General features: G+C 38.0%; 2 protein-coding genes across 2 annotated transcripts; both read left to right on the forward strand.

The window, feature by feature from the left end:
- Positions 1-7,138: 7,138 nt before the first annotated feature.
- LOC133880699 (uncharacterized) lies at positions 7,139-9,264 on the forward strand. Its single transcript, XM_062319689.1, has 2 exons — positions 7,139-7,398; positions 7,698-9,264. Exon 2 carries the CDS (start codon positions 7,810-7,812, stop codon positions 9,127-9,129), a length of 1,320 nt encoding a protein of 439 aa, XP_062175673.1. The 5' UTR covers positions 7,139-7,398; positions 7,698-7,809; the 3' UTR covers positions 9,130-9,264.
- Positions 9,265-10,887: 1,623 nt separating this feature from the next.
- Positions 10,888-13,874, forward strand: LOC133879375 (N-acylphosphatidylethanolamine synthase). Its single transcript, XM_062317916.1, has 5 exons — positions 10,888-11,188; positions 11,271-11,398; positions 11,518-11,603; positions 12,406-12,543; positions 13,374-13,874. Exons 1-5 carry the CDS (start codon positions 10,980-10,982, stop codon positions 13,665-13,667), a joined length of 855 nt encoding a protein of 284 aa, XP_062173900.1. The 5' UTR covers positions 10,888-10,979; the 3' UTR covers positions 13,668-13,874.
- The last annotated feature ends 25 nt before the right edge of the window (positions 13,875-13,899 follow it).

Below are 13,899 nucleotides of genomic sequence, written 5' to 3' on the forward strand. Positions count from 1 at the left end.
GTCTAATTCAAGTGTTTTGAACTAGATTTCAATTAAGACCTGAAAAAAAGACATAACACAAAACTACAACAAAACGTTATATATATAACAAACTAGGTATAATAAATGCAAATTAAGGGATCTTGAATCGAATAATTCAAGACTTATCGGATTTTACTTAACCATATAAGACATTTAAGATCATAACATCGCCATTATGATAATTAGAGGAGCTTTGCATCTGATACTTACACAAAGGAACAACGACTTCAGGTGCTAATCCTAGTGTTAGGCTCTGGGAACTCAATCTGGAGTGGGAAATCCTACGCACATTTTTTTTGAAGCAAACATTGATAAAAACAATAATGCCAAACGGGGTGGCTATGGATCTGTTGGGCCTATAGATTGTGGACAGGGATTAGGGAAATGACCATTTGAACCAAGCACTTGAAGGATTGGAATTTTAGAGATTTTTTTTTTTCGAGGTAACCAACATTTTCCAAGCCAAATCTTTGTTTGTTAAAAATGTGAGTGTTTTAGTAATTTTGGTTCAATTCCGATGAGAGCATGTGTATTGTCACCAAACTAAGGATTATGAATAACTATTTCATTTCACATTTTTTCATTCCCAATAAATAGCTATTATTTTTTCAAATGAAATAGTCATTTCACGTATCAAACGTGCCCTAAATGTATAAACAATACAACTAATGGAAAAGAAAAATCTTCCAAGAAGACCATATCATCTAAAAAGGTATTCCTTATTGTTTCCATACAATTAAGCCAAAGCGATGTTTGTTACAACTCCAAGTTGCCTTGGTACATTCTTTTTTAAGTGCCAAAGAGCACTGGATACATTTATGTAGTCAATAACTATATAGCTTTTGATGCCATGTTGTATATTGCAGTGCCACTTGTTCACTTGAGCTTCTATTTTTTATTTTTTATTTTTATCTTTCAATTGTCTAACAATATTGATGTGACACTCCAAATCAACCATATATCTTTTTTATTATTATTATTTAACAATAATTAATCCAAAGGTTAGTTGAGAGTATCATATCGGCATTGTTAGATGAATATTTGATATAATTATAATATCTAACATTTCTCAAAAAATAAATAGAAAGAAAAATGCATGTGAACAAAAATGTGAGTTACACTTGCTTATTTTTAGAAAACACAAATAGATGTAGAGTTGACTCATTATTTTTTTTTCTTTTTCTTTTTAAAAAAGAGTGACCGTTTGGCATCCTCAATGGAGGACGAGGAGAGGGGGGGAGGGGGGGGTGTGGCTTTTGATTGGTGTGGCCGAATGACCACCCTTAACCTATTGGGAATGGTTGCACGATCAGATTTCTCTTTCATTGAGAGTGACCACACAACCACACAACTTTTTTAAATAATAAGTTAGTTCTTAACTCGTAAAAGTTAAGAACCTTTTTTTTTTATTTTTTTTCTAAAACTATATTGTTTCAAGAAGGTGTGAGAAGTTTTAAAAAAGTGTTTTGTGTTTTGAATTTTCTGTAGATATATTTAAGAAAAATGTGTTTTTCAAATTGAAAACAGAAAATATCAAATAAAATTAAAACAGTTAAGAGAATACACTCTAAAATATATATAAAAAAATGGAGAACTTTACTTAAGAGTACCAAACTTTCACCATTTTTGAAATAAGGTACCTGAACTTCAAAACGTTTCAATTTAGGGTATCTATTTTTCAGAAAGTCTCATTTTGGGGTCCTCCGTTAGGATTTTTCGTTAAATCCTATCAAACTTCCTAAAATACCCATGTGTTTCTTTTTTTTTAAAAAAAAATTATTTTAAAAACATTTTCAAAGATTTAGGCATGTGTATTTTTGCAAATTCCATTAAATTCTAACCAACATCTAAATCTTAGCATTTTTTTTTCTTTTCTTTTCCTAAAAAAAATGAGGGGTATTTTGAAAATTTTGATAAGATTTAATAGAAAATCCTAACGGGGGACCTCTAATTGAAACTTTTTGAAAAATGGATACCTTAAATTAAGACGTTTTGAAGATCGGGTACTTTCTTTAAAAAATGGTGACAGTTCGGTACCCTAAAGTAAAGTTATTCCAAAAAAAAATTATGATTAAGATTTTGATCATAAAATTATTCTAAAAAAAATAAGATCACATGATCTATTAACTTGACTCGTTTGCATGTTTTCTATTTGATTAATGCTACTTTTCATGCGCTTTATATGGATTCAAGGTTTACCTGACAGGGGTGGGTACGTGAAGTGACTCTGACTTAGAGGAGTTACTCGTCATCAAAAAAAATTAATGCTACTTTTTATAATTATTTATTACACTCATTTTACACCGGTTAATATAGTGTGTTTCAAGTGGTTGCCCATAACACTTACATAAAAAACCGAAAATGTACGTCACTTGAAACGCACTACATCAATAAACAATAAATATTCCCTTAAAAAAAAATTTAAACAGTAAATATTAAATAAGTGTAAAGGGTAGAATTACTCTTTCCATATTAAGCAAAGTAAAAGTCATGGAGATAAATAGAATTTGCTTGTAATACTTTATGTTCTCTCTCCTGAAAACTCATCCCCTAAAACACCCGACTGCCGAGGGGGAGGTAGTGATTTTCACTGCCTCCTCCTTTCCCCTTTCTCCCCTCTTCCTCATTCCCCCTCCCTTTCTCGCCTCTTTTGAGGCACCAATCGCTTCATCGGAGGCCATATTCGTCACCCCTGGCGACTTATCTCGATTCAACGGGTCCACCGGCTCTACCTCTACCTCTGAAGGTCCGATTGCAGCCCCCATCCGTCGTCCCCATCCTCGGATTTGGTCTCTTCCTCGAGTTCTTAGATTTGACACTTTCAAAATCAGATCTATCTACTTTCGGAAGTCCCACCACCACACACGCCACACCACCATGCTCCAGGCATCCTCCACTTTGCTCTTCTGCCAGCCACATCCCAAATCGTCCACCACGCGCTTGCGAATAGATCTCACTTGTGGGCGCGTGTATCCCACGCGCCGACGTGTGGTTGATGCTGCCGACGGCCTCTTGTGGAGTTTATGGCTAACCTTGCCTGCTCGTGGTCCTCACGCGCCGGCGAGAAACTGCCAGTTCGCCGTCTTTGTTCCTTTATGTTTACTACTTTCCCTAGATCCAACAGCTGTTATGTTGTTGTAGTTGGTTTTAGTTTTCCACTTTTGTATTTCTGGGCGTTTAATTTTCTGTATTCCTTCTATTCCCTTTGATTGTGGTTACGCAACCAGTGTCTAGGTTCTATGGGCTTTGTACACACCTTTAACTACTTTTATTGGTAGGGGTTCTTGGCATCTCTACCAAGAATCAATATGCTCGCGTCTTTGGATGCATTACCTCTGCGTACTTATATTTTTGGAAAAAATACAATTTAGCCCCCCCAACTACCATCGATTCTTCGGATGGCACCCCAAACTACCAAAGCTTGAATTCTGGCCCCCCAAACTACCAGTTCCTTGTTTTTTGGCCCCATCCATCAGTTTGTGCCGTCATTTTGGATGGAAAACACTACATGTGCACGGCACGTGACTCTAAAAGACAAAAAATTCGCAAATGCCCCTAATTTTAACCTTAAAATTACTAGATTGCCATTCTTGAGAAAAACACGTGTATTAGTGGCTTAGAGTCAGAATATTACGAAAATGCCATTCGTCTTCTGATTCATGTATCCACTAGATATCCCCTCTCCTTCGCCCCATCCACTAGCTTCGCCGGAGTCTGACAATCGCCATCTTTTTTGTCCACCATGTCCGGCCGTATGACCCATAAGAACCGCTTTTTGCTATTAACCAAACCATATCAAAACTCCATCCACTAGTTCTTCGTCATTTTTGTAATGCTCCAAAGCTCACGTAGACTACAGACTTCAATGGTTGAGCATCAAGCCAAGTCATGTAGCTTCTGTCCACTTCGAAGAGGTTGTTCGAAGAGTGAGACTGCACCTTATTTGGAGAGGATGGTAAAGGCTGATGTGTGTTTTAATGAGTACTCGCAAACGCACGAATCGTTTGCAATATAGTGTGTGTAAGTGCGAGGTCGAATCCACAGGTATATGGTCAAATATTGGTGTCTTGTTTAATCAACCTCATTTTAACCTAGTTCCAAAGGTTTGAGGATTGATTCAAGAACAAAAGACTAAATAAACGAGATGAAATGAAATATGCAAATCAAAAGGAACTAAGGCTAAGGAATCTACCAAACCAAATCCAACAACTCACACTCTTGGTTCCCACTTGAACACCCGAAGAACATTAAGGTTAGGGTGTTATTCAAGTTTCTCAACCAAATACTCTAGAACCATTAAATGAATCCAACTCAAAGATAAATCACAAAGAGTACCCATTTGAAATCAAATCATCCAATGATCCATTTAGTGAACAAATCACAATGGATATCATCATTCAAACCGATAAAACAATGTATCAATCGGTTGAAACACATTAAATGTCCTATGTCTACCAACAATCACATTCATTGCAAAAGATAAAGCATTTAAATGAATGGAACTTGAACAACAAATATGATATATCATCAAATGTGCAAGTAGTATAACAAGAGTGTGAGTGTCATCAATGGAAAGGTTTTATCCTCAACCTTAGTTGAGGTTACTAGCCTTCCATGACTAGAACACCACAAGAAAATGAAGAACAAACATGGAAATAAAAGAAAAGCTTTACAAAGAGAAAGTGTCTAAGAACAAAAGCTACTGAAATACACTATGAAATGAATGAAATTAAACCTAGCTACTGTTCTCTGAACTCTTTTAACAAGGAGGTATGGCTATGGCTTTTATAGAAGGAAATTAGGGCTAGAAACCCATGTAAAATGACTCCTCTAACCCCCTCTAGGGTTCCTCTATTGCTAGAGACAACCAAGGTCACGAAACCAGCGTGTTCTGCTGCGAAAATTAGAGGGAGAACTGCTTTTTGTCATGGAGAAGCTCCTGATTGGGTGTTCTGGCGCGCTTCTGCAAAAGTAAGTTCTGGAAAATTTCGATCGATCGACTTCGGGCAAAATTCGATCGATTGACTTTTAGTTCGATCGATCGAGTTCTTCAGAACTTTCGAATTTTCCAAGCAATTCCTCATGAATTTTGCCATTCCTCACTTATTGACCTACAAAACATAAAAACACAAAAACTAACCAAAGCATCAGAAAATAACAAGGTTAAAGGTCTAACTAATATAAATTAATGGGTCCAAATACACAATATTTGGCACTCATCAAAGGCGAACCAATTACACCTTTTAGATTCAACTGCACCTTATTTGGAGATTCAGTTCAATCTTCTCATGCAGCAACAACCACGTATGAACATGCAGTCCACATGTCACAATCCCCAAAAGGCATGTTACAACTCCACTATAGGCTTGACATGGAAAATGTTGCACAAGAAGACCATAAAAGATGACCAGTTCAATTTATGCATGTGAATAGCTTTTGTTTTCAGAAAGATTAGCATGACTTCTAGATAACTTGGATCAGTCTTCATTGCTGGTAATCTAGTTAGAGAAGCGGAAGACATGTAGCATTGCACTACTTTTTGGTGAATAAATTAGAACTCAAAGATACAGTAGCATGTAAACAAGCAAAGCAAAGGCTCAAAGCACCTCGAATAGCCATTATCAATGAAATTCTTCTCATTCTAATTTCTTTCTTCTTTTCTTCATTAAATTCCTAAAAGACCAAGAGGTCTGTATCATGTTATTGTAAAAAGGAAAGTGTTTGAATTGAAAATAAATTAACCACTCTGGTAGGAGACACCACATGCAAGTTGTTTGTAGAAATTTCTCAATGATCTCTTTCATTGAGTTTGCTCCAAGAATTCACGTCGAGTACAAGAGGACTTTGTCTTGGCTCAAGCTCAGGCACGACGTCGTCTTACTTCAACGTAGTGTTTTATCCAGAGAGCGGCATGAGGAAGAAGAAAGGGGGACGCTTGCGAAATGTAAGGTAGCATTGCTGGAGACTTATGGGCCATCACGGTTTGCAGTCCAGACAACGTCTTCTCAGGAATTCCAGCAATAAAAATCCCGACAGCGTACCCATTGCCTTGCTTGTAAAATTCAAAGGCATAGAGACCAGAATGTGACAACCACGTAGAGTTTGTGGTGGGTGTTGTGCTGAAGCAGTACTAAAGAATACAAAGACAACAAAAAACAGAGCGATGAAATCCATAAGAAGATAATGATATCTCTCAGTAACTTCTCTTTTGTCCACTTTTCATTTCCTTTTCGAACAACTGGTTTTAGCATGAAATTACCAGTTTGTGGTCGCTGGGTCTCTTTTCATGACTCTGTTCACCTTTGTTTTACAACATGAAAACAGAGATGAAGCATAGTGACCGCGCACTCATGCTCCAGAAGCGTCTGTGTGAGAGAGTGCCGCGTGGCCTTCCCGCTCCCTTCTCTTCACCACGTCTTGACACTTCTGTTGGCCGAGCCAGTGAAGACCAGGCCGTCTGAGCCAGGTTGCTCGGTTTGATGGAGCACTTCGACGTAGTTGCTCGATTTGATGGAGCTCTTGAAGATGTCCATCAAGGCGAGGGAGAGATGCTGGGTCTGTTGGGGTTTGCATGGAGCACGCATGAGAGAGGAGAGAAGGGGAAGGTGTTGGAAGAGAAAGTGGGAATGTGCGGTAACTCGGAACAGTTTTCCTCTCCAACTTTTGGAAATAGGTTTGAGTTGTAGAATGGCATTTTCGAACTTTTTGGTCTTAAAAAGTCGTGTGTCGTTCACGTGACTCATTTCCATCCAAAATGACGGCACAAACTGACGGATGAGGCCAAAAAACAAGGAGCTGGTAGTTTTGGGGCCGGAATCCAAGTTTTGGTAGTTCGGGGTGCCATCCGGAGAATCAATGGTAGTTGGGGGGCTAAATTGTATTTTTCCCTACATTTTTATTAGTGTTTAAATTGGGGTGCTCGACCCTAGTTTTGTTGTAATTTCCTTTTCAATCATCTATCTTCTTCTTCTTCTTCTTCTTCTTCTTCTTCTTCTTTTTTTTTTTTTTTTTTTTTTTTTTTTTTTTTTTTTAAAAAAAATAAAATAAAAGAAGAAGTCATAAAAAAACGAAATTTTGGGTAATTTACCAATGGGCCTTTTCAAAAGCATAGGAGAATCTAACCCAAAAAAAAAAAAAGAAGAAAAGAAAAAAGCATAGAAGAATTAGGAGAGAGGCGGATCAGACGCCCATCGCCTCAACCACCTCTGTAGAGTTTCGCGCCTCTCCTTTTTCTATCTAAATCCAAAGAAGAACAGGAAGATAACCATGTTGTGAAACGAAAAAGCATTAATTTCTGCTGTTGTAAATGAATAGCTCCGAAGCCTCCGATCAAAAAATCTGCTGATGAATGACGACCCCATTCTTCACTGTGATTCGGTACCATTTCTTTCTCAATTCTTTCTTCCTATTCATTTTGGCTTTAAAATCATTATCTGTCGCAAAGAATCATCTTAGAAAATTGACTCTATCTTATATATTGTGGAGTTCCCCCAAAACCCTAATGGTTGTTTGCTTCTTCAGAAAATAAGCAGATTAAAGGAAACGACCCAAAAAAAAAGAGACTTATTTTATTTCTTTGTTCATTTTTTTTCCTTTTTCTTGTGTTCTGGAATATGGCGGAGACGAGTTTACTTTGGTAAAGCATAACGAAAAGATGTTGTTCTATGTGTTGGCAGGAAAGGACCACTGTTACAATTATGTTGGGTGTCTAAATAGTCTGAATTTTGTTTTGGGTTCTCAACCAAAAGGAGAAAGGATTTCGATTTGCATTGCTGTAATTCCTTTTTCATGGGCAACAATATGAGGGAAGAGATAATGGATCTTGATTTGAACCAAGAACCTTTGGATGAACCCCGCGGTTCAGCACTAGGATTAGACTCTATAGTCAATGAACTAGAAACGGCCCATGAACGCATTGAAGAACGTATCAGACAGCTTGAAGCAGTCACCGCTAGAGCTAGGCACCGTCAAAGATGGAGACAGGGTGAAGCTCCCCCTCAAACAGATAGCTCTGCAGAAGCTATGGTTCAACATGCAAGTAGGCTGCATAATGCAGGTGTTGGTAATGCTGTCCAGGAAAGAAGATTTGGCAGTGGCAAAACTAGTAAGACAGGCAGTATGTTTTTGATAGCTAAAGCACTGGGGATGGATACGGATGCTGAGAAGGCAGGAAGTGGCAGTGGGGGTTTTTTTGATTGTAATATATGCTTGGAAATGGCAAGAGATCCTATAGTGACCTGTTGTGGTCACTTGTTTTGTTGGCCATGCTTTTATCAATTGTCATATGTTGATTCCAATGCAAAGGAATGCCCGGTGTGTAGGGGAGAGGTAACTGATACAAGCATCATTCCAGTATATGGCAATGGAAGTGGTGACAGCCCCCGCAAGTCAGAGTTAAAAGAGATTGGGTTGAAGGTTCCCCCTCGGCCTCATGCACACAGGGTTGAGAGTATGAGGCAGCAGTGTAGGGGTCAAGGAGTATCTTCTTCTGTTGAGGAAAGAATTCACAGCATTGTTGGCATCATGGGAGAGCGAGTGCAGGCACAAGATCTTGATCGTCCACGCATAATGGGTGAAAGAACTAATTTCTCAGCCAATCGATATCGAACATCCCGGGTATTGCCTACCACAGAGACTGAGAGCAGCCAGCGGCATCGTTCCCTTCAAGTTTCAAGATTATTACTGCAAGGAGCTGCTTCGTTTTCTTCACTTTCATCTGCATTAAATACTGCGATGGATTCTGCAGAAAGATTAGTCGAGGACCTTGAGGCATATATTCATAGTCGCCATATGAGAGGAAGCCACGAACAAGCTCCAAGTGTTGATAATAGAGATTCATTCTCAAGCATTTCTGCTGTTATCCAACCTGAAATCCAGAGTCCAGATACTGCTGCTGAAATCAATTCTATAGTTTCCCCTTCTTTTTCATCTTTCAGGACTGATATTGATGCTCCTGCTGTAAACTTGGAAAACCAGACCACGGATAACGCCATAGAAATTAATTTATCACCTTCTCCTTCATCATCTAGGACAAGAACTGATGTTACTAGAGTTTTAGATTTGGAGAATGGAGTTTCGCATGAAGCCAGAAGGAGAAGGTTTAGATGATATAGCATTTTCCCAGAAGGAATAGATGAAATTAATATGAGGTTTCTTCCTAAATACCCTAATATAGTTGTGATTAATGAAATGTTTGTGTTTCGTTCTTTTTGAATAAATATGCGTGCCAAATTCATGTATTCAGCTCAGAGTGCAATTATAAGTAAATCTTTTGTCCGTTTTATACAGAGAGTCAAATGTGTTGGGTCCTTTTGATGTGCTACGCTATTGATAATAGCATAACCGTGCTTCTTTTGTTAAGAATTGATTTTCATGGAAGAAACCTGTTGATGTTCTTTTTCGACATTGTACAAAACTTATAAACTTTGATGGTGTGTCATGACTTCTTTTCCAAATAGCAGATCATCATTTTTGTAAGATTTGTAGATGCTGCTACTAGCTTCTTACTTTCGCAAATATTTTTTAGATGATTGCACGGTTATTATCTTTCAAAATTGCAATTGTTACTAATTGGACATGCCTTCTGCTCTCCTGGTCTTTATATTGTATGTTCCCACAAATTGAGTTCTAGGATGAAATATTTTCTTGTCATTGTCTTGACTCTAATTAGGCTCTTATTGATGCTTTATGTTCTTGTTCAATATTTTAGTGGATTTCTCTCATTAGTTTGCGGGATGAATTAGAGAGTTCAATAGAAAGCAACGAACTGTGCAAACCCCTACTAACCTTGAGTGGAAAATGCTTCAAGAACACGGTTAAAGCATTTTTCCCACTTCTCTTCCCCCTCTGCCTTCTCTCTCGCTACTGCAGAATATATGGTGGCTTTTCTCCCTATCGGATTTAATATTCTTTAGTACAAGTTGTGAAGTCGCAGCTAATGGATTAACCAAACCACATTAGGGTATCAAAGTTATTTGCCGGTACTTTGAGAGCTTTTGAGCACCTTTTCGGACGCTCTATATTTGCACATGCACTGCAGGTTATAATTTCCGTAGATCTTCAAATTTCTTTATCATCTTTTTGGTCCAATGCATAGGAGGGGGTATCTTTCTTCTTTTATGTCATGAATGACGACAACGTCGTTTCCATCTCTCTCTCTTCCGTGTTCTTATGAGTAATCACTAACAACAACTAAGAAAACATGATTGATGGCAACTTGGTAAGATATGTCTATTTTTGTTTATATGTTTCTCCATAAAGGATCAGCTTCAAATATACACAGCAATCAAATTCAATGTTCATCCGTCCAGCTAATACTAACCCATCCAACAAAAAACCTTAAACAAACTCAATAAAATGTATGAGTGGATTGAGATAATAACCAACAACGATAATTGAGGATAAACAAAATGGGTTGAGAGGGCATTCTTGCAATAAAATGTGTTCGTCTTTTTTTTTTTTTTTTTTTGTGTCGACAACTAAGATTTATCTTTGTTCGGTTTGTTGTAATATCAAGTAATGTTAGAAAATCTACGTCTTTATTGTGTTATTTCAAAAATCCAATCATAATTTTAAAAATCACCTTAATTTTGGAAGAACACAAAAAAAACATAAGTATTTCTTCTAGCATTACACAATATTACAATAAGGCCTAACAAAGATAAATCTTAATTATTGACAAAAAAAAGAAAAAAGAAAAGAAAAGAAAACCAACTTAGTTAGCTCACTTCTAGCATTACTCGATATTACATATTGGGTCTAAATGAGCCATTTGTTTTTAACTTTAACTTTTCCAAAGCCTACATTATACAGGCCCAATCACTGCATATATCAATTAATAATAAGAAAAATAAAGGGTCGTGTGAAATGAACGAGAGCCATCATCCCCTCGAAACGACCGTGGCCTGAAGACTACAGAGAGGACCGAGAGGTTGTGTGAGTGGGGGGATTGTTTGTGAATGGGACGAAAAATGGAATGGGCAGGGCGGGCGAACCACATGGGAGGGATTCCGAGAAAGCTGGTGTTCATGGCGGTGGGTGCGTTCGCCAAGGCCGTTGCCACTCTTCTCAACTCCACCTCCGTCCACAACGCCGATACCCTCATTCGCCTTGTCCGATCCCGACCGCCTGGGGTCCCCCTCCTCACTGTCAGCAATCACATGTCCACGTATACCTCCTCCTCTCTTCTTAGTCACTTGAGCATATATGATGTTACGCAATTTGGTGAGTGTGGTATGATTTTGTGACAGGTTGGACGATCCGCTCATGTGGGGATTCAAGGGTTTTCCCTTGTTCGACGTAAAACTGGCTCGATGGGTACTCGCTGCCGAGGACATTTGCTTTAAGAATGCGCTGCTTTCCTATTTCTTCCGACTTGGTATGTAAAGTTGCGTTTTTGCAGTCCCAGATTCTGCTACTCGGTTGCTATCTAGACATGCTTTTTCTGATGGATTGGATGCCTTTGAAACCTTGTTTCTGAATTGAATTATTTTTCAGGGAAATGCATACCTATAACAAGGGGTGCTGGGATTTATCAAGAACACATGAACGAAGCTCTTGATCGCTTAAGTGATGGAGCATGGGTATTTACTTGATATTAAACTTTTTTACTCCACATGCATATGAGATTTCAAATCCATATGCACCGGAAATGCATACCTATTACAAGGTGTGCTGGGATTTATCAAGAACACATGAACGAAGCTCTTGATCGCTTAAGTGATGGAGCAATGGGTATTTACTTGATATTGTACACTTTTTACTCCATATGCATATGAGATTTCTACTCCATATGCATTGGAAATACATAGCTATGTTTTTCTTCTTCTTCTTTTTTTTTTTATTTTTATTTTTCTTTTTTCTTTTTTCCTCTCATAGTTTTGCTACGGAAACTGGGAATGTCTCCAGATCCTTTAGCTCAACGTCTTGTTTTGTTTCTGTGTTCATGCAACATAGATTGGGTTAATTGTAGTCTAGTTCAGATCGCTGAGCACCGGGGGGGAAGTGAATCCATTGTCAATATAGTGTTATCATATGAATAGGCCAAATTCGTTTGCTTAGTTTGTCTAGTTTTACTTTTAAGCAAGTCCATCTGCATGGATAGATAAAGATTCTGTAGGCCGGAGTTTACACGTAGAAACATTGTGTAGGTCTTGGTGACCAATGACTCGATGGGTTCCTCTTAGGAGAGTCATTGGTAGTTTCTGAGCTGATGGCATGATACCTTATCAAATTGGTTTAGTGCTATTGTTTGAGCTCAAGTTATCATAGATACTAAAATTGTTGGAAACCGTTTTAAAATTTAATTGACTTGTGCTTTGATTTTTTTGATTTTGATTTTTTTTTTTTGTATTCATTAAGAACATATTTTTTCCTGTTGGCCAGCTGCATACGTTTCCAGAGGGAAAAGTGTCCCAAGAAGATGGACCTATAAGACGATTAAAATGGGGAACTGCTAGTCTCATTGTTCGTGCCCCTGTAACCCCAATAGTTTTGCCAATTGTCCATCATGGCTTTGAAGAGGTAGTTTCCCCCCATTTTTATCGACATTATCACTGTAAAATTTCTTGTATATATTTCAACGTCTCTGCTATTTGATTTGGTTGGATAAGTTAGTTGGACTGCTTAACACCCCCCCCCCCCCCTCCTCCTCCTCTCTTTCTCTCTCTCTCTCTCTCTCTCACCCAACACAGACATGCACACGCACAAAAATAACCTGCTTAAATTTTGGCATAAAATATCATAATAACACAACCATCTAGGATTATGCACTATTCTTAATTAACATATTTTCAATAACCAAAACAATATATGTCTTAACCGTATCAAGACTTAACATTTGCTGCAGCATTTGTCTTTGGGGCACTTGCTGCCACTAGTATGACTGCGTCTGCCTCTAATTGAGGTTGGTGTAAAAACTGAAGTCAATTTTGATCATCACTTGTATTCACCTGTGATTACTACTATCTCCCTTGCTCTCCCTGTGATAATTTCTGTTTCCTGTTTTGCTACCATTATGTGAAGAGTTTAATTTCTGGTATAGTTATGTTAGTAGTTGCCTCATGCTCTGCAACAAGATGAGGTGCATGTTTTATCATGTGTATCTGCATGTAGTTGTTCGTGTCATCTTGGACATGTGTGGCTCTTCAAAAATCCTGGTTAATGTTAAAATTATGGATGAACGCTTGTTTTCAGATTGTGCAATCTTATCCATCTTGGCATACAACATACTTTTTCCTCAAAATTGTTAATTTATTTTGTTCAAATTCTGAGAAAAGGATTTGATTTAATCCGCTAATGTCCCATTTGTTCATTTTGGCCTACTTCACATTTGCTCCCATTCAAATATCCAGGTCATGCCCGAGAAATTTTTAGGTGGTGGAAGGCCTCCTTTTCCACTATGTAATAAGAATATTAACATAATTGTTGGCGAGCCAATAGAATTTGACCTCCCCAAAATGAGGCAGACGGCTATATCTATGTCTCGCAATTTGTCACTTCCTACTGCAGGATGGCACGGCGCTTCCCCTAATGGAATGGATGAGGGAGCGCAGAGATGTCTCTATGCTACAATTTCCGAGCAAATCCATACTGTCATGGAGAGCCTAAGAAGTTTCTCTAGAAGTTTTCTGAAATCAAAGGCGTAAAATCTATGCATTTTTTGAAGAAGTGGAAAGTCTGGCTGTGTATTTCTATTGTGAAGCAGGCAGTAGGACAATCAGATTTTAACCATATTGAATTAGTTTGTAATGGTGAGCATTTTTGGGCAATGAATCATAAAATGTAAAACAAAACCTCGTGATCAACATGAGGAATGCATTTGTTAATTCGAAGAATTATGAAATTTCTTCTCTTGCATTCTTGTTGAATGGATGAAAC

Source organism: Alnus glutinosa, chromosome 10 (genome assembly GCF_958979055.1).
Source record: "Alnus glutinosa chromosome 10, dhAlnGlut1.1, whole genome shotgun sequence".
In the NCBI taxonomy this organism is placed as follows: domain Eukaryota; kingdom Viridiplantae; phylum Streptophyta; class Magnoliopsida; order Fagales; family Betulaceae; genus Alnus; species Alnus glutinosa.

Bases quoted from the DNA above. Each gene is read 5' to 3' on its own strand.
- LOC133880699 (XM_062319689.1), top strand. From the start codon at position 7,810: ATGGGCAACAATATGAGGGAAGAGATAATGGATCTTGATTTGAACCAA.
- LOC133879375 (XM_062317916.1), top strand. From the start codon at position 10,980: ATGGGACGAAAAATGGAATGGGCAGGGCGGGCGAACCACATGGGAGGG. The intron at 11,189-11,270 runs GTATACCTCCTC...ATTTTGTGACAG, and splicing joins GTCAGCAATCACATGTCCAC to GTTGGACGATCCGCTCATGT. The intron at 12,544-13,373 runs GTAGTTTCCCCC...TCAAATATCCAG, and splicing joins TCCATCATGGCTTTGAAGAG to GTCATGCCCGAGAAATTTTT.